Source organism: Macrobrachium rosenbergii, chromosome 9 (assembly GCF_040412425.1).
Source record: "Macrobrachium rosenbergii isolate ZJJX-2024 chromosome 9, ASM4041242v1, whole genome shotgun sequence".
In the NCBI taxonomy this organism is placed as follows: Eukaryota; Metazoa; Arthropoda; class Malacostraca; order Decapoda; family Palaemonidae; genus Macrobrachium; species Macrobrachium rosenbergii.
Genome location: NC_089749.1, coordinates 36,349,570 through 36,369,209, shown reverse-complemented (window position 1 = coordinate 36,369,209; position 19,640 = coordinate 36,349,570). Strand labels below are relative to the sequence as shown.

The 19,640-nt window shown below is 36.6% G+C and overlaps 1 protein-coding gene across 1 annotated transcript in view; it reads right to left on the bottom strand.

The window, feature by feature from the left end:
* Positions 1–19,640, bottom strand: part of LOC136841690 (anoctamin-7-like) — an 837,447-nt gene that overhangs the window by 52,134 nt on the left and 765,673 nt on the right. Inside the window, exon 5 of the mRNA XM_067108892.1 lies at positions 1,956–2,092. Coding sequence (XP_066964993.1) covers positions 1,956–2,092 — 137 coding nt within the window. The remainder of the gene's footprint in view (positions 1–1,955; positions 2,093–19,640) is intronic.

Genomic DNA, 19,640 nt, shown 5'->3' with positions numbered 1-19,640 from the left:
GGTGTATCTCTAAGATGCAACACATTTTTGATAGACAAAATGAAACTTTTGAAGTTTGGCCTTCTTGAGAAAGTATTAGGATAAGATTATTTATAGATAAAAAACTGTCAAAAATGTAAACACTACACATTAGCTTTAAGGCAAGATGATTTACAGAAAAACATTCTCATAATGATACAATCGTATCTTTTCAAGAATAACAAAGACTTGAAAGAATGGTGTTAACGGTTAAGAGTTCGAACTGGTGCTTATGATAAGAAGAAAGGTATGGTACTGCACATTATGATGAAGGGTTGGTGTCTCATAAAGAATACGATGCTGCTACTTCTGATTAACATAAAGGTGGACTATTTACTAAATACATGGACAACCACACCATACATTATACACTGAGATGAGACAGAAATATATCTTTCATTTGTCCGAATTTATATATATATATGTATATATATATATATATATATATATATATATATATATATATATATATATATATATATATATATATATATATATATATATATATATATAAAGAGAAAGAGAGAGAGAACCCAAGGAGATCTTAGTATCATTAAAAAGCATCACAAGAAGTTGCCCGCCATAAAACAATTAAAAGTTGTGCTCACTTTGTTATGAGTTTTCTAGCGGAGGAACGGGAAGGAAGAGCAGGAGAGGGAACGGGAAACGGGAGGTGGACGAGAAGGTTATTGGCGGTGATGGGCCCGTTAGAGGAGAGGCGAGATGATGGAAAAAAAGAGAACGAAGGGGGAGAGGGGAGGGAAAAAAGAAATGGAATTAGTTTTTAAATGAATAAATAAAGAAGAGTCGCGTAGAAAAACTTCTTTTTTGTTTATAAGACCTACAGACAGCAGCTGACGTCCAACCCTGCACATCTTAAGAGAAGAGAAAAGGGAGCAGTCTGGCAACAGTATATACAAACAGTCTGGTGGTGGAAGCTCTCTAGAAAAGACCAAGGTGTGTGATCTTGGGCTTTCAACTATGGAAAATAAATAGTAAGCATATTTACCCTACTTTATGAACCCCCTTATCAACTTCTGACCAGCTAGCAAAGAGAGGCTGATATGAGGACTTGCTTTGAAAAAGATAAGGTAATTATCTTTAAACCTTTTTATTTATTTCTTATTGGTTATTTCTATCTCTCTCAGCCTTGCACCTTATACGTTACTGGAACCTACAATGCAGTGTGAGTTTAATCGAAGTGCTGCATGCATATTCAAATATGTTCTAAAAAGCCTATGACGTGTTCAATGCTCATGAAATAACAAGGCAAAATGTGAGGAGGAAATCTCTGTTAAACCAAGAGATGAAAATAAAATCTTACTTTATGTACTTTACAACTGGGATCAAGTTCAATCTCTAAAGCTGACAAGTAAGCAATTAAGAGAAGAAAAATAACACGTTTGGGTAATTATAACCGTCATTAGAGCAGGTGGATCGAACTTTAACAACCGATGTTCGCTTTCTTCCGTGCTTTGGCTTAAGTATGTACAGTACAAGTTTGCGAGTGACTGGATTGCTGGTTGCATGGGTCGCATGGCTCTTGCATCTGGAATCCTTCAGCAGAAGGAAACCTGTGATATATGCATGTGTGTATATATACAGTACATACATACATACATACAGCCACACACACACACATATATATATATATATGTACATATATGCATATGTATGTATATATATATATATATATATATATATATATATATATATATATATATATATATATATATATATATATATATATATATATATATATATATAAACCCACCCGCAAAGGCCAGTCCTTTCAAAAACCAATCACTTCGCCATTCACAAAGTTCAGAGGAAAGAAAGTTTTACATCGTGTGACAGAGGCGATGCATCAAGAAAAAGCTGTTTACGGGAGAACAAGGCCCTAGAATTAGGCAAAGGCGCCACACGGGCAGACCTACCTGTCGATCTTTGATTTCTTGAAGGCGCACGTCGAATAGTCCTTGGGTTTGTTGGGCACATCCTCAGACATGAGATTGGGCAGGCACAGCTTCCTGAGGACGACCTCGGACCAGTTCGTCGAGGGATTGTCGTATGCCTGAGGATACAGATTCATCATTAGCCTCAGTACGCCTATGTTGAAATGCACACTTTTATGAATATCTAATTTTGATCGCTTGGATGTTCTACTTTATTTATTTCTTTGGCTCTGAAACATTAACCTGTTACCACGTAATTTTTTTAATCTCAATTTCTTGAGAAATGACATATTTTTCTCCTATGATGGATGTGCATTTGATATTCATGTTGAGTGTCTATCTAAGCCTCAACTCTTTTCTTCCAGCTATCTATAAAAATGGTGATAAAAATCAAGTTAACGTAATAAAATTCAGCTTAAAAATTTTTAATAAAGCTTTAAGATTAAGCAATATTTACTAAAAGCTCCTTCGAATCCTTACAAACGCTCTTTTTCTCTTATTTATTTCTTTTCACTTCCAGAAAACCCTCCCAAGAAATTACCCCATGGCGAGATGTTGCCCCTACGGAAATAAATGCAGTGCGACCGAGTCATTCAGGGTAAATATGGGAATGTGGCTACGCCGAGAAGCACTACTAAGGCAAGGGAAGAATTGACGAGACCTGGAAATACATCAGTTCAGTATTATTCTTGCGAATAGAGAGATTCAAAACCAGAATAAGAGCTGTTTGAATCAAGAGACTTGAAAACACAATACATATTCTATTCGCTTTATGCAATGCAAAAAAAAAAAAAGAATTCTTTCTAACTATCAAGTTCAGACCGATTCACAAACAAAATACTTGTCGCCTATTCTATTCTAATCAGGAGATTCCAAGCAGAACTGTCTGAACAAAGACTCACATACAACGATTTTTCAGCTCTAATCAAGATCCAGAGCGGAATTCCGCTTGAATGAAGAGACTCACGAACAGAATACTGGTATGATCATATCCTCAAGATTCATAGAATTCAGCTTGAATCAAGATATACGAAACCAAAATACTGGGTGACAGTTCCTATCACGAAACTCAAAGTAGAATCCTGTATAATGAATCGGTTCTGTTCAACGAATTCATATTAGAATTTTGTTCGGATAAAGAAATTCATAAGCAGAACACTAAGTGACTTGTTTTTAAGAGAATTAAAACAGAATTCCCCTTGGCTCTTGCCTGGGCCGCTGCATAACTTTTCTGCTCAAATCGATAGATCAGGAAACAGAATGTCATAAAGTTATTCAGGTAAGACTAAGTGATTCGGAGCTACAATACTGAACCAGGATTCTGATAGGATCTACAGATTCGTAACTAGAATACTGAACATAGTAATTATTCTTCCGAAACATAAAAAGGATTGACATTCAAAAGGTACACAAAAAAGAAGAAAAAGCTGGAAACTAAAGCTAAGGCAATATGCGATGGCCAAGTGCCAGAATGATTCGATGCAATGGGAATCTAACCTGACTAAGAAACATTAAATAATTCAATTGTAATTGCATATGAAGTACATGTGTTTGAGAAACTACAGTTATAACATTCGTTCAGTCAAGGGAAGATGAAAATAGCCATGCTTCCACGTGTCTAATTTCCTTTCTTCTGTTAAAAGCAAGAGGATATAATAATGTTAAACAATATCATATGGAAATTTACACGGAAATAAAAGAAGACTAGTAAATCAGAAATGAAAAAGACACGATGGACTCGGAAGTATCTTTGAAAAGTTTGGGATATCAGCCATTACAGTCAATCGGTGGACAAAATCAGCTCTGGTGACATTTTCCCAAAATTTATAGAACATTTAAAGCCTTACTGTCCTGAATGACCAGAATAATATTCATAAACAAAATATTTCTTTCATTAATCACCAGTACAACTAATGATTTAGGGTAGTTGACAATACTAAGGGAAATAAGATAAGGCTAAAGTCTAGAGAATTTAGAGGTGAAGTTGATGTGGTTCAAGTGTTGGACGTCTGAACAAACGACTTGGGACGCTGTGACCTTAAGTGACATGCCTTCCGAGCGACACTCCCCAACTACAGTACACAATACTTGATGCTTTCTCTCTCTCGAGCACTTTCCAGAATTATGAAGTGCGCTACCAAATTACATTTAGCATAGTAATGACGAAGAATTTAGTACCCAATTGCGGTATAGTTTTTACATTAAATTAAAAGGGACATTAAAGGCTGTTTAACATCCAAAATATAAAAGTTGTAATTCTCCAGGGTCAACTGGTTTTACAGGTTAGAACAAAGGAAAAGTACCACAGAATGTGGTCAACAGCATGAAATTTCTCAAATGGAAGACTTGCTCAATGATTTGTGTGCGCGTGAATTTACCTAAAAATTATACGAGTGCGAACTTAGCTGCACACACCTTTCTAATGTAGGAACCGCCCCCAAAAAAAAAAAAAAAAAAAAAAAACAAACAAACAAATCGAGACTCCTCCTGGCAGAAACCTGAAGTAAAAATCTAGTGTCCTTTCTTCAATTTTTATGCGGAAACCTTCATTTAGCTGACACTTTCCTTACATATCTGCATATGGCATATTAATATTGAAGGGAATTTTATTTCATTATTTACCTCAGGTTATAAACAAAGATAAACAATCCTAACCACACTTGGCTATACTATTATAACAACAAAATAGGAAGACGTATTGTGAGAGGAAATACAATGACAACCTTAACCTTGAATGTGGAAACAAAACACCAAAATCAACATCAGAATCATTTGTGTGGCTCTTTATTACAAGCGATGCCGCCCAACAGCGCCGAGTTAAAAATCTGTCATCATCGCATAGGGTCTGATTAACCCAAAATGTACATTTCACTTCCCAGATTGAACATTGATAACATAATCATTGTTGGATGGTGATTAGGGAGTGCAACATTTTTATTGTTATTATTATTTTTACCATCCTATATAAGGATATTTTTATCTCAAATTTAACAAATGGGGTTCTAAAAACAACTGGTTCGAGAATGAGAAATGTTTCACAATTTAAACTAACTTCAGTCTTCGAGAAGAAGGAAACATATACAAGAGAAATTTCCATGAATGCCAAGTTGCTCCGTTTGCCTTTCACGGCCTGTGTAAGAAAATAAGCTGCGGTGAACTTAAAAGACAGATAAACGGTTGTTTTTTCCAAAATGTACAAAATTCTTTCTCTGATTGAATCAAGTCAACTTTAAAGCAGACTTCGTTTTCTAATCGAAGAGTTTGGACATAGGCTACTGCTCGCTACACATTTCTTAGTTTACTGCATAATTATCAGCCATTATATATTCCAGCTTGCACCGCATGACCTCAAAATATGTATACATTAATATACATTAACATGAAATACGAAAGTAATACACATATCATAAGTTATATATGAATTCTATTTGCAACAAGTGAGAGAGAGAGAGAGAGAGAGAGAGAGAGAGAGAGAGAGAGAGAGAGAGAGAGAGAGAGGTGGCAATGAAAAAGAAATGCTTGCCTACATGTGATGTTCTCTAGACGCTGTTATAATTAGCATAACTTTACTCTCAATTATCTTAAAATGTTAAAAAATACAATTATATCTTATACCCTTATTATAACTGCTCACAAAAATCGTGCTATATTTGCGAGTGATTACGATCAGAAGACTAACCAATACTTAAAAAAACATTTTTCGTTTCATCGCTGTCAGTGTTTTTCCAGTGGGTTTACTACTCAAAAATCATAACTACAAGCATTGCTGACAACCTGCCAAATAAAAGTTGATATCAGTGATTTTGTCCAAAATAACAATCAGCTATGAAAAGACCATTGTTGGCTTTCAAAAGAAACGAGAGAGAGAGAGAGAGAGAGAGAGAGAGAGAGAGAGAGAGAGAGAGAGAGAGAGAGAAGTGTATTCTCAAGGTATTATTAGAAATGACACGTTTTGAATGGGAAAATACCAAGTCCGCACGAACTTATATTCAAAGTCATTGCTTTACACGAATATTTACCATAATAATAATAATAATAATAATAATAATAATAATAATAATAATAATAATAATAATAATAATTTGTTAGTATGTCTGTTTTTAAAAAGTAGCTACATTCATATGGAGCAGGGCTAAAGGCCACTAGCTTGCAATAGAATAGAATATGTGAGAAGAATAGAATAGTCGTATGTAAAAAGAGAGAGAGAGAGAGAGAGAGAGAGAGAGAGTAAAACAGAAGACAAACGACGGCCCTCAACTGAATGGGGGTAAGAACGCGTCACACAGGACAGGAGCAGACGCCAATGGCGATGGCGATGGCCACGTTACCTTTTGAAAGGAAGCTTAAGGAAGGTGGCCAAAGAGGATACCTTCCGATGGTTGATAAAATGGAAACTACAATCTCGAGCGATGATGTCTGAAGGATATTGAGTGACTGATTGTAATTCCTCTGGCGTTACACTACAAAGGTCACTAGTGCCGTGCTGAAGGATAAAGGTCCTGAGCGGACGCTGACACCCACAAATAAAAACAACGTTTCAGGAATGGAGAATGAATGTGGCATGAATACCCTCACCCTCTGGGATACAGGATCCCTTACGAACGATGCCAAACTTCAAGACGGCATTAGATAGTACGTTTTTCAAGAGCTAAAAGGAAAGTCTGGAACTGATGGTAATGCCGAGTGTTGTCAATTACCCGGAACCTCTATGCAGGGTGACTCGTAGAGTGGAATCCCAGTGAGTACATTACTGAATTGTGAAATTTAGGCTGTCAAGTCAACCACTGTGGCACTTTTGGCCATTCAGCGCTCAAGACAGTGAGAAAATTGAGTTACAAAAATTGGATAGCATTATAGAGAGGTCCAGAAAATAAAGGAGATGAAGTACAAGAATCTATAGGTGGCACTAGGAGAAAACTCCACGGTTGCACTTAGAAGTAATAGTGAGAGAGGTTGGACAGAAAATTGAAGAAAGGAAGCGAGAATGGAAGCAAGTAATAAGATGAAAAGTACGAACAGATATGGGCCAAAGAGATGCTGCAAACACCCTTTAGTAATGCCTACAGTGCACCACGGAAGTACAGTGAGGCAATATCCCGCTACGGAGAATGCTGACTTCACCAGTTAGTGATACATTGTAATGGAGAACCCTGTTAAGGCTTGCAGTAACTTCATTTCCCATACTGAGGGAGCAAATAACCCAGCAAAAGGCAGCACTTCCAGAAAGTCCGGACTCGCATTCACAATATTTAGATCATCAGAGGGACTTGACTGTTTCACATGTTTCATATGAGCCAAAAGCCCAGGTCACTGCACAAGGGATTATATATGAAGTTTTCATCAACCCTAGAGAATCATGTACAGTAAGCATTGAGAGTGGCCGGTGAAACTGGTGTAATCAGCACCATGATGCACAGTTTCCACACGTCTGGAAAAATACTGTTTGGAAAAATAAAATGATAAAAGGCAATGGGTTTAAGAGAAAGTATTTTGAACAGCACTTCAGAAAAAAATACGAAAACTCTACTCCAGCTATCTAAGTCGTTTAGGGTCATTGAAAGGTCATTTGCGCGGTCAGACGTGGTACAGATTGCCAGGAGATTCGTCAACCAAAGACCTTTAGCCCAAGGGGTCCTACGAAGTGATTCTACTTTGTCTTTAGGACTGATCAATGGGTTATATCTTAAGAGGAAGGATTTTGACCCTCTAGTGGTGCGGCTGGGTTTGTTGTAAGTAGGTCAATTATTAAATCCCATTCATTATTTCTCTCGGTAAACCTTCCAGTATCGTTTGGTTTTTGACGACTTTCCGCATATTTTGTTTGTTAAACTGGAATAAATAGTCTCCATATGTTGAACGTGCTTTGTCCAACCTGATATGCTCATCAGTATGACTCATCACACGAAGGTTGATCAAAGGTCTCAATTTTGATAGTCGTGGGATGGATCGAACTCATGTCTATGAGAGGGTTTGATTTAATTTCTTGATATTTGGGCTTTAGTGCTGGTGCCAAATATTTTCACAACTGTACAATCATGTCTGATATTTATATCTATATTTATATTTACCAACTGGATCAAGATTTGTAATACTGGAAATACAGACTGACTAAATTGTCCATAGTAATGGATCACTGTTGAAAAGAAGTGCAAATGCGTTGGCCTCATCGGTACAGACGAGTACCTGCAAGTAGACCTATAAATTTTCAAGATGTCGCAAACAGATTACGTAAGACTACTACTACTACTACTACTACTGCTACTACTACTACTACTACTACTACTACTACTACTCTGGTTCTGTGGTAATAATAATAATAATAATAATAATAATAATAATAATAATAATAATAATAATAATAATAATAATAATAATAATAATAATATCAACTACAGCTCAAAAACCCATGAAAGTATCAAGGTCATGAACTGCAGTAATAGCACGGTCAGAAGAGATATAAACTAAAATCAGGATTTCATGGATCTGTAGGGTAAAGTAAGAGGTCATTTGAAACTGTCACCAACAGAATTACATTCTTGAACAACTGAAAATCACAAGTAATCATAAGAACCCAAACATGATGAACAATTTCAGATGAATTCTCTTTTTATTTTTAACACGATGAGCTGTTTTCCCGAAGATGAAACCACGTGTCTTGGAAACATTTGCCAGTAATATCGATGGGCAGCTTTGTTTGCGAGGTAAATGGAGGCAACAAAACTGACAGACATAACATGTTATCTAGATCACATTTTGTGTACACTAATAAGCCAAACTCCCCTGCGTTATGAACGAAAACATGACGTCATTTGAGTAAATATCTTGATTAGAATAAGCAAAGCTACTACGAGTTCGATGGAGAAGAGTAATCTGATAACAAGTTTATGATAAATCAAGTTAGAGCTGTCATATTAAGCTCTACCAAGGTTGTTATAGGCATTACATAAAGAAAGGTTTACAATTACGGACATGCAACGGGGATCTTTACACAGGGGGCGTGAAGGAATTTCTACAGATTCATAATAGCCTGCTGATCTAAAAGCAGCATCATGGACAGATGAGAAAAAGCAATGATCTCGCCACTGAGTTAGGCCCTCAGGAAAGCATTTCACTACAAGCTTTTTCAAATTGACTGCTGTATTGGATTTTCGTTACATTTTGTTGCTTTCTCTATCCATAACACAGACAGGATAGGGTAACAACGGGTATGGGAACTTAGAGAGGATGGGAAACAGCATGCATTTACATTACTCGTGAAAATGATATTAGGAGAACTGCAGCACATTTCTTTTTCTCTGGACTAAAAATGGGGCGTCATGGGTTAATAAAAAACATAAGATGGTTGCATCTTGCCTTTAGCTCTTTCTTTCATTACCGCAATGTTCTCTCCCTCTCTCGTTGCTATGATACATCGATGAAGAGAGAATTGTAAACATGCACAGAAATCTCATATATAACGACATATGTATAATTATGTATATAATTATGGCTTACTAACGTTCTTGTAAGAAGAACCGGTGATCTCCTACTTCTTGCACATCAAAGTTTTGTGGCCACCATTCAGGGGAGATAAAATCAAAATTCACTTAAGATAGAAGAAAAAGTTATTTTTTCAATATGACATAATTTAAGGCATTATGTGCTCAAGAGATAATCACATACTGGCGTCAACTTAATGAGGTTAACAGGAACATTTACTTTTCTTTATTCATTACACTTCAATATCCTACCTGTATAACCACTCGTTAAACGTTACCTTAAACTGATATTATCTTACACCATTTATTTACTCTTATTTCTCTGTACAAGAGAGGTAATGACAACATATTACCAAAAAACATTCTACTTTGCCCTCGCTATGCTTCATACTGCATCCAAAACACAGCATATCATAACACAAATAAAACATACAAAAATATATATATATATATATATATATATATATATATATATATATATATATATATATATATATAATATAATATAATATATATATATACACTGTATATATACTGTATATATACATATATCTATCTATCTATCTATCTATCTATCTATATATATATATATATATATATATATATATATATATATATATATATATATATATATATATATATATATATACATATATATATATACCCCCAACTTCCGGAGCAACAGCTCGAAGAACAATCGAAGGCGGGTCAGGGAAAGGCACTGTCCATATGCATTTTATTATAATATGCTCACGTTTCACAACTTGCATAGTTGCATTTTCTAGGCTGTAAACAGCGAACATGGCAGTCAGTAGATTAATAAAATCAAAATCACAAATTAGAATTACAATAAAACGTTCAGAATAAAACGACTAAAACCTATCCTAAAGGAACAAGCAAAAGGCCAACTGTTCTGGGGTTCTTCGGAAAGAACTCCCGAACAGTTGGCTCTCTCTTCCAGTTTAAAGACAAGCTCAGTCCCTTATTTACATCCAACGTTATAATATATAAGTACAAGTGCCCAAGATGTAGTCAGGGGATGTACTGCATGTCGGATGTACTAGGAGGCTGTTGCGAGTTCGCATTGATGCCCATAGAGGAGTCAGCTTCAGAACCGGGAGCAGATTGTCCAGCCCTGAACAGTCTAACATCATGAATCATTCGAAGATGTGTAAAACCTTTATAGAAAATAAAGACTTTTCAATTGTAGGACAGGTACAAAAGAAAATGGTTTAACAATACTTGACTCTATTATTATCAAATTGACTGTACCACCGTTAAACTCCCAAACATCCTCTACACAACTGTTTATTGCCTGATGGTCTTGTCGAGCTGTTTCTTCTCTGTCTGTATGTTTATTTATTTATTTTTCCCTCTCGCTTTTGTAATACTCAGTGTGAGTACAGTTACAGTTTGTTTTTAGCTTCCTTCTGGGTAGGTTGTCACAGCCTTTTGCTTATTCCTTTAGGATAGGTTTTAGTCATTTTATTCTGAACGTTTTACTGTAATTCTAGTTTGTGATTTTGATTTTATTAAAATTTACTGACTGCCATGTTCGCTGTTTGCAGCCTAGAAAATGCAACTATGAGAAGTTGTGAAACGTTGGCATATTATAATAAAATGCATATGGACAGTGCCTTTCCCTGACCCGACCCTATATATATATATATATATATATATATATATATATATATATATATATATATATATATATATATATATATATATATATATATATATATATATATGACCAGTTGATCATTTGTGGCCTTTTTATTTTGTTTTATTTTTCTTTTAGAGTAAAGTAGCTCCCAAGGTTTTTGTTTTGTTCACTAAAAGTTTAGTTAAATTTGTATTATTTACCTGGTTAGTTTGTATAATTGATACTCTGCCCATGAGTTGTTTTTCTTTTTGCATGTACAATTGTTAGTATGGGTACTGTTTGTTTACTTCAGCCATGGTAAGCCTTATGAAAACGGTGTGTCGTCGGCTCTGAATTGCTGTACAGGACATCTCTTGCTCTCTCTCTACACTGGTGGGGCAGTTCGTCAAGCAGTTTCTTCTTGTGAATTTTGCAGTCTTTCGGAGATCCTGCCTTGACTGCCTGGTTGACTGTGGTCTCAGGTCCTCTCACTTGTCCAGTTCTGTGGTAGATTTCGCCTTCAGGGATCCATCTGTGTGTATGGGGCACACCTCTGTGGTCGTACGGAGTCACCACTACTTGTGCCAATCTTGGTGGCATGCCTTGCCTGACTGCTTGTGCTTGTGCTTCTGCTTCCCCATTTGTGCTACCGCCTCCAATGATGCGATGTTTCCTCAGAGCTATCATACTGCCTACTGACTCTTGTTTTGCTGGTAAGGGTTGAATCTTGAATTTATCATGGTTTGAGGATACTGGTGACATGGGTCAGCCCATCTTACCAGCAATTGTCTTGTGAAGACCTATGGCCTTGGAACAGTTGCACAGCCAAGCCCCTGTGTTCTGCTGCTTTGATCATTTAACTCTCAAGTGTAAATATTGATATTCAGGTGTATATACTTTCTGCTAATTAGGTTGAAGGTTGTTAATTAGGTTTTTCTCTTCTCTTTTTCTTTGACTATCCTGCCATTGTGTGTGAGTTGTTCTCTTCCTCTGTGTGATACTTGTGTTAGGGAGATTTTGTACAGTGAATGTGTTGACTTCCTTTTGCAGGCTTTTTGGTGATCTAGGGTTTTGTAATGAACATTCAGTTTCGAGTTCAGAGTATTTTTACCCTTTTCTGAGTAATTTTCATTCCACTCATTGCTCCACAAGTGATCAAGCACATAAAGCTATGTCCTGTGAGGTTCTGACTGCTTATGTGTGGTAAGAACCGGGATACTTATCAACGAAAAAACAACGTCGTTACAATATATATATATATATATATATATATATATATATATATATATATATATATATATATATATATATATATATATATAATTACATCACCTGACATTTTATATACAGAAATATTAAGCTACATATGTTGGTGAATATCCAGTTTGCTCTACTTTGGGAATATCACCTAAGGGGAATTATAAGAGCCTTGATGGCTCAATCGGTTACAGCAGCAGCTTCGGACTTCGTAGAGGTCTGTGGCGCGGGTTCAAATCCGCAGCCGACTGATCAGAGAGGCAGACACTTTGCCATCCGTGTAGACATCCCGGGATTATATATGTAATCAACGGATAGGTTTGCTTAAAAAAAAAAGCAAATGGGTGTTACAGACTAAATACACACAAAACAAAGCCACTACAACACCTTCTAAAAACATAACAAACATCTCACACGTCTCGAACTCTCGCCCTACCCGCGCAACAACTCGCTGCTGGGAAGAAAGGGCGTTGGGTCGGGTATGATACATGAAACATATGCTACCGGGGTCTAAGCTATGTCAGGCAGGGCAGCCGATCGAGACTACAGGTCTACCCCAAAGCCAAATCAAAAGTCCTTCAAAAGAAGGCATCGTGCTTACCCCATACAAAAATGGGAAAAATGCACGTTAAAAGAAGAAAAAGAAGACCTAAGGGGAATTATAACTGATAGCCAGGTGGTTGGCATGTCCACTGAAAGTCGTTGATACCTACTGTTCGAGCATCCCAGGTAATGAATTGTTTATCATTTATAATTTCCCTTTGGTGATATTCCCGAAGTAGAGAGAACTGGATATTCAACGACTTATGTATATAAAATGTCACTGTGATGTGATAGTGTGTTTGTCGGTGCATGTATGTATGTATGTATGTATGTATATATATATATATATATATATATATATATATAGAAATCATCAACACACAATCACGTGTGGAACAGAAATAAATTTCTGACTCACGTCGGGATCGAACCCAGGTCTCTCAGGTGGAAAGCAAGGGCGTTACCCACTGGGCCATACAAGTCTAAAAGAAGTCGGAACCTGAGAGCAACTGCACCCAAGGAATTACCTGGGCAAGCTAACTGCTTGCATACCAGCAGTTTTCCCCAACTTCCCGACTCAGCAATGACCCAATAGACAACATTTCATTCGAATTATCCCTTCTGAGTGAATAAGATAGAAATCATCAACACACAATCACGTGTGGAACAGAAATAAATTTCTGACTCACGTCGGGATCGAACCCAGGTCTCTCAGGTGGAAAGCAAGGCGTTACCCACTGGGCCATACAGTCTAAAAGAAGTCGGAACCTGAGAGCAACTGCACCCAAAATTACCTGGGCAAGCTAACTGCTTGCATACCAGCAGTTTTCCCCAACTTCCCGACTCAGCAATGACCCAATAGACAACATTTCATTCAATTATCCCTTCTGAGTGAATAAGATAGAAATCATCAACACACAATCACGTGTGGAACAGAAATAAATTTCTGACTCACGTCGGGATCGAACCAGGTCTCTCAGGTGGAAAGCAAGGCGTTACCCACTGGGCCATACAAGTCTAAAAGAAGTCGGAACCTGAGCAACTGCACCCAAGGAATTACCTGGGCAAGCTAACTGCTTGCATACCAGCAGTTTTCCCCAACTTCCCGACTCAGCAATGACCCAATAGACAACATTTCATTCGAATTATCCCTTCTGAGTGAATAAGATAGAAATCATCAACACACAATCACGTGTGGAACAGAAATAAATTTCTGACTCACGTCGGGATCGAACCCAGGTCTCTCAGGTGGAAAGCAAGGGCGTTACCCACTGGGCCATACAAGTCTAAAAGAAGTCGGAACCTGAGAGCAACTGCACCCAACCGAATTACCTGGGCAAGCTAACTGCTTGCATACCAGCAGAGTTTTCCCCAACTTCCCGACTCAGCAATGACCCAATAGACAACATTTCATTCAAAATCCCTTCTGAGTGAATAAGATAAATCATCAACACACAATCACGTGTGGAACAGAAATAAATTTCTGACTCACGTCGGGATCGAACCCAGGTCTCTCAGGTGGAAAGCAAGGGCGTTACCACTGGGCCATACAAGTGCAGTTGCTCTCAGGTTCCGACTTCTTTTGACTTGTATGGCCCAGTGGGTAACGCCCTTGCTTTCCACCTGAGAGACCTGGGTTCGATCCCCAGACGTGAGTCAGAAATTTATTTCTGTTCCACACGTGATTGTGTGTTGATGATTTCTATCTTATTCACTCAGAAGGGATAATTCGAATGAAATGTTGTCTATTGGGTCATTGCTGAGTCGGGAAGTTGGGGAAAACTCGCTGGTATGCAAGCAGTTAGCTTGCCCAGGTAATTCCCTTGGGTGCAGTTGCTCTCAGGTTCCGACTTCTTTTAGACTTGTATGGCCCAGTGGGTAAAACCGCTTTCCACCTGAGAGACCTGGGTTCGATCCCGACGTGAGTCAGAAATTTATTTCTGTTCCACATGTGATTGTGTGTTGATGATTTCTATCTTATTCACTCAGAAGGGATAATTCGAATGAAATGTTGTCTATTGGGTCATTGCTGAGTCGGGAAGTTGGGAAAAACTCGCTGGTATGCAAGCAGTTAGCTTGCCCAGGTAATTCATGGGTGCAGTTGCTCTCAGGTTCCGACTTCTTTAGACTTGTATGGCCCAGTGGGTAACGCCCTTGCTTCCACCTGAGAGACCTGGGTTCGATCCCGACGTTTAGTCAGAAATTTATTTCTGTTCCACACGTGATTGTGTTGATGATTTCTTGCTTATTCACTCAGAAGGGATAATTCGAATGAAATGTTGTCTATTGGGTCATTGCTGAGTCGGAAGTTGGGGAAAATCCTCTGGTATGCAAGCAGTTAGCTTGCCCAGGTAATTCCTTGGTGCAGTTGCTCTCAGGTTCCGACTTTTTTAGACTTGTATGGCCCAGTGGTAACGCCCTTGCTTTCCACCTGAGAGAGACCTGGGTTCGATCCACGTGAGTCAGAAATTTATTTCTGTTCCACACGTGATTGTGTGTTGATGATTTCTATCCTATTCACTCAGAAGGGATAATTCGAATGAAATGTTGTCTATTGGGTCATTGCTGAGTCGGGAAGTTGGGGAAAACTTCAGAATGGTATGCAAGCAGTTAGCTTGCCCAGGTAATTCCTTGGTGCAGTTGCTCTCCAGTTCCGACTTCTTTAGACTTGTATGGCCCAGTGGGTAACGCCCTTGCTTTCCACCTGAGACCTGGGTTCGATCCCGACGTGAGTCAGAATATATATATATATATATATATATATATATATATATATATATATATATATATATATATATATATATATATATATATATATATATATATATATATATATATATATATATATATATAAAGGCAAATGTTACAGAAGGAAAAGTGAAGCAACAGAGTGGTTACTAGGTCTTTTGACACACGGTCTTTCACTAGCAGACTGATGAAATGAAAAATATAAGGATAAGGGAACAAAAGGGCTCATATAATTGACAGATGACATATAGATATCCTTGAGGATTGGGATTATAAGGAACAGATGCACCTGGAATCCAACACAGTTGAAGAATTAGTGGACCTATCAAAACAAAGGTAAATCTTTGAGAGGTTTTACAAAGGATTAAGCCCAACTTGCTTTAAAGCAGGGGGTGTCAATTAAAGGATTATACAGGGGAAGAGACTGACCACCAAAAATGGCCTTGGAATGAATAAGCTGATTATATATTTATAAAAGTACAACACTTAATATACCCTCGTTTTGGTAAACAATAACATTTTTGCAAATAGCCAGCAATTTCTTCTTAAGAGCCTTACGAATTTGCTCCCTGGATTTCCTGGAAAAGGAAATTGAACTAATCCGTAAGCAGCTGTCATCTTTAAAGTACCCTAACCATATAATTGAGAAAACGATCCACAAAGCCAACAAAATCTTCTACCGTCCCCCTCAAAATAAAGACTACAGAGAAGTCCAACAATAAAATAAAAATCCCACACCTGGACGGGATTAAGACGTTGACACAGACACTTGGAAACTCTAACCCTTTTGCTTTTTCAGTGTTAATCCGTTGACCATACTGTGACCTCCCAAATTTTTTGTATATCCTTAGGACTTACACCCACCATATATATACGCCCTTGTCTCTGTATACCTTTAGTTGCTGTGACCATGTCTTGGTAATAAGACGAAAGTACTTAGCATCTCAAATGTTTCACTTTTCCTTCGTGGCTGCAACTTTGTTGAATATATATATATATATATATATATATATATATATATATATATATATATATATATATATATATATATATATATGCATATACTGTATATGAGTATATATATACAATTGCATATGTGTATGTATGTGTATGTGGATATAACCCAATAGTTCGGAGAGGTAATCTTGCTAAAACCTGTTAACTGTAGTAAATCCCACTGATAAACAAGGCTGACATATTCACGAGAATATTGTAGTCAAGATCAGGGACAACATTCCCATTTACGCAATAGCTATGAACGATCATGACTTTCTCATTTCATACAAGGACGTAAGAACAAAGCACACCTGCTTTCTTGCCGTACAAGACACACGTGTTGTCAGTCTTGAAGGTTACAAGCCTTCAAGTCTGCACGTGAGAAAGTACGGCTCTCATTTTCCGAGCAGTCACGTTAGATAACAATGTTCCAGTTTTCTTTATAGTTTTATAGTACCACAGAATATTTCCAACTGCTTTTTGTTTTGTAAAATACAACGTTCACCATTTCTTGATATCTGCATGAGACATCAACTTCACATTTCCTATGCAATTATGTACCACAGTGTTTCATGGGCATGTAAAGAAACAATAACGAATTGGTTTCCTTTGTATCAACTAAGTCCCCTGTGTTTCATTTTCCTCTCATATACGAGAGATAACTATCTTCTTCTCTTTCTGGTTAATCTTTATTTTGGTAACAAAAGACAACACCATCTCGTATTATTTTTAGTCACGAAGGATCAACAAATTGCGACTACCTGGGTGTGCTGTTCTCTTGGTTACCAGGACTATCGCTGTCTTGCCAAATATTGAATTATCGAGATAGAGGCGTCCAAACGAACCTGCCTTTTGCTTGATTTGGTTTCAGACCTGACGAATGCTAAGATCTATCGAAAATGACATAAAAGAGAAAGCCTTTCGAATGCTATTGAGAATTATCCTATACTTGAAGAAATAATGCTAAAAGGAATTGGGTTTTCAGTTATTATTCGTTGATAATGTGGAGGAAGAAGAGAAATAAGACGATGGGAAAAATAAGAATAGAAGCAAATAAAAATGAAAACATCCTTTCACAATTAACGGGGATTTCCAAATAAATCAGAAAAATCATATGTACATCAATACACACACATACACGCACCCAGCCACACAAGCACACACATGCATAAGAAATTTTAAGGTATAAAACTAAAAGAAATAGAGTTCACTATTTGGAAATTATATAATACTATTCAATGCCGAGAATTAGTAATGTGTGTGTGTGTGTGTATATATATATATATATATATATATATATATATATATATATATATATATATATATATATATATATATATATATATATATATATATATATATATATATACACACACAGTATATACTGTATATAATGACTCAACTAAACACGGTTTCGCATGGTGTGCGCCCATGTATACTACGATGAACAAGTACGCTTTAGTTTCTGTTCCATTCATTCAACAAGGAGTAAGAGCTAATTTCCAATTATCCTTTCTGTTGAGTCTCAGCATTAAGTAAACGAGATCCGAGTTACTGTTAAAAACCTTTAATTTATAATATACAAAGCTTGGCTTTCCAATAAATATATTTTGGGCTTTCCAAACGATAAAAAAGAAATGGAGTTCACTATTACGAAATTACATATGGCTATATAATCAACATCTAGAACTTAGACTTTAAAACGGATGGGATGAAAAAGGCTCTTCGAAAATGAGACAAATTGTGACTTCCACGCGAAAAACTGTTCACTCAGAATTTCTGGACTGCACCAAACGTCGTTGCACACCCCAGCAGAATTTCTGGAGAAAAAAAGGAGGAAACGTTACATCAATCTATAAAGCGACATCCGTATATTGCAAAAGAACACAGAAAGCGAATGAAACCTGAGAGACTATCTATAAGAGGAATCAATTTCACAAGAATGTGAAAAAACACACTAGCGATTTCAAGTCATATTAATGTGATATAAAAGAAATCAAGTATTTATTCAGTCCAATAGAAGCACAAAGAGAAACAGCGATTTTTGATTATGTGATGCCTATAACCTGCTACCTTTCACAAAGCGAATCAGCTCACTACGCGGTTAGACAGATTCTTTCGAGTTCCAGTTCAGTCAACCTTGGTATAAAGATATCTCTAAAATTGCAATTTGATGCATCTAATAGGCTACGTTTAACACGCCAAGGATTTTTAATAACGTAAAAGACGAAACGAAGGCCATGTGTCTTGGAAGCCTTCCAAGGCAAAAGAAACGATACTTCCCTTGGAAGGGATCCACAAAACGTTTTGGAAACCACAAACCGCCCTACCTCAGATTCTTAAGTTAGCACGGACCTTCCAGATGGCTTTTAAAAGACAGCATAAAATGACTGCATATGCAGTCATTAATTTAATACCGTAATAACTCAAAATGTCAATAAAATATTGGGAAAAGTGACTTAATCCAACCAAACGTATTAATAAGCTTATGAAAAAAAATCGGAAAATGGAGCTAATTTCGAGATAAAGCACATCTCAAAAGTTTCTTCTAAGAATGTATTGCATTCGTAAATGCACTTATGCACGATTACACTGCAGCACAAGTTCACGCAAAAATGTGTGAAAAATTATGCTCTTTTAAAAACATTTACACCATATATATATATATATATATATATATATATATATATATATATATATATATATATATATATATAAATATATACAGAGGTATATATATAACAACAGCGTGGTTGCTATATTTCGATACGGTCCTTTATATATATAACCATATATTGTTATATATTATCCTATAAAGGCAAATGCCACAGAGGAAAAGTCATCAATTTCAGCATATTTCGTTATTCTGTTATCACATACATACATGCATACATACATATTCCTATCGTATGTATTTGCATATATTTATACATGTCATCAATTTATATCTTCGTTATTCTGTTATACATACACATGCATACATATATATATATATATATATAT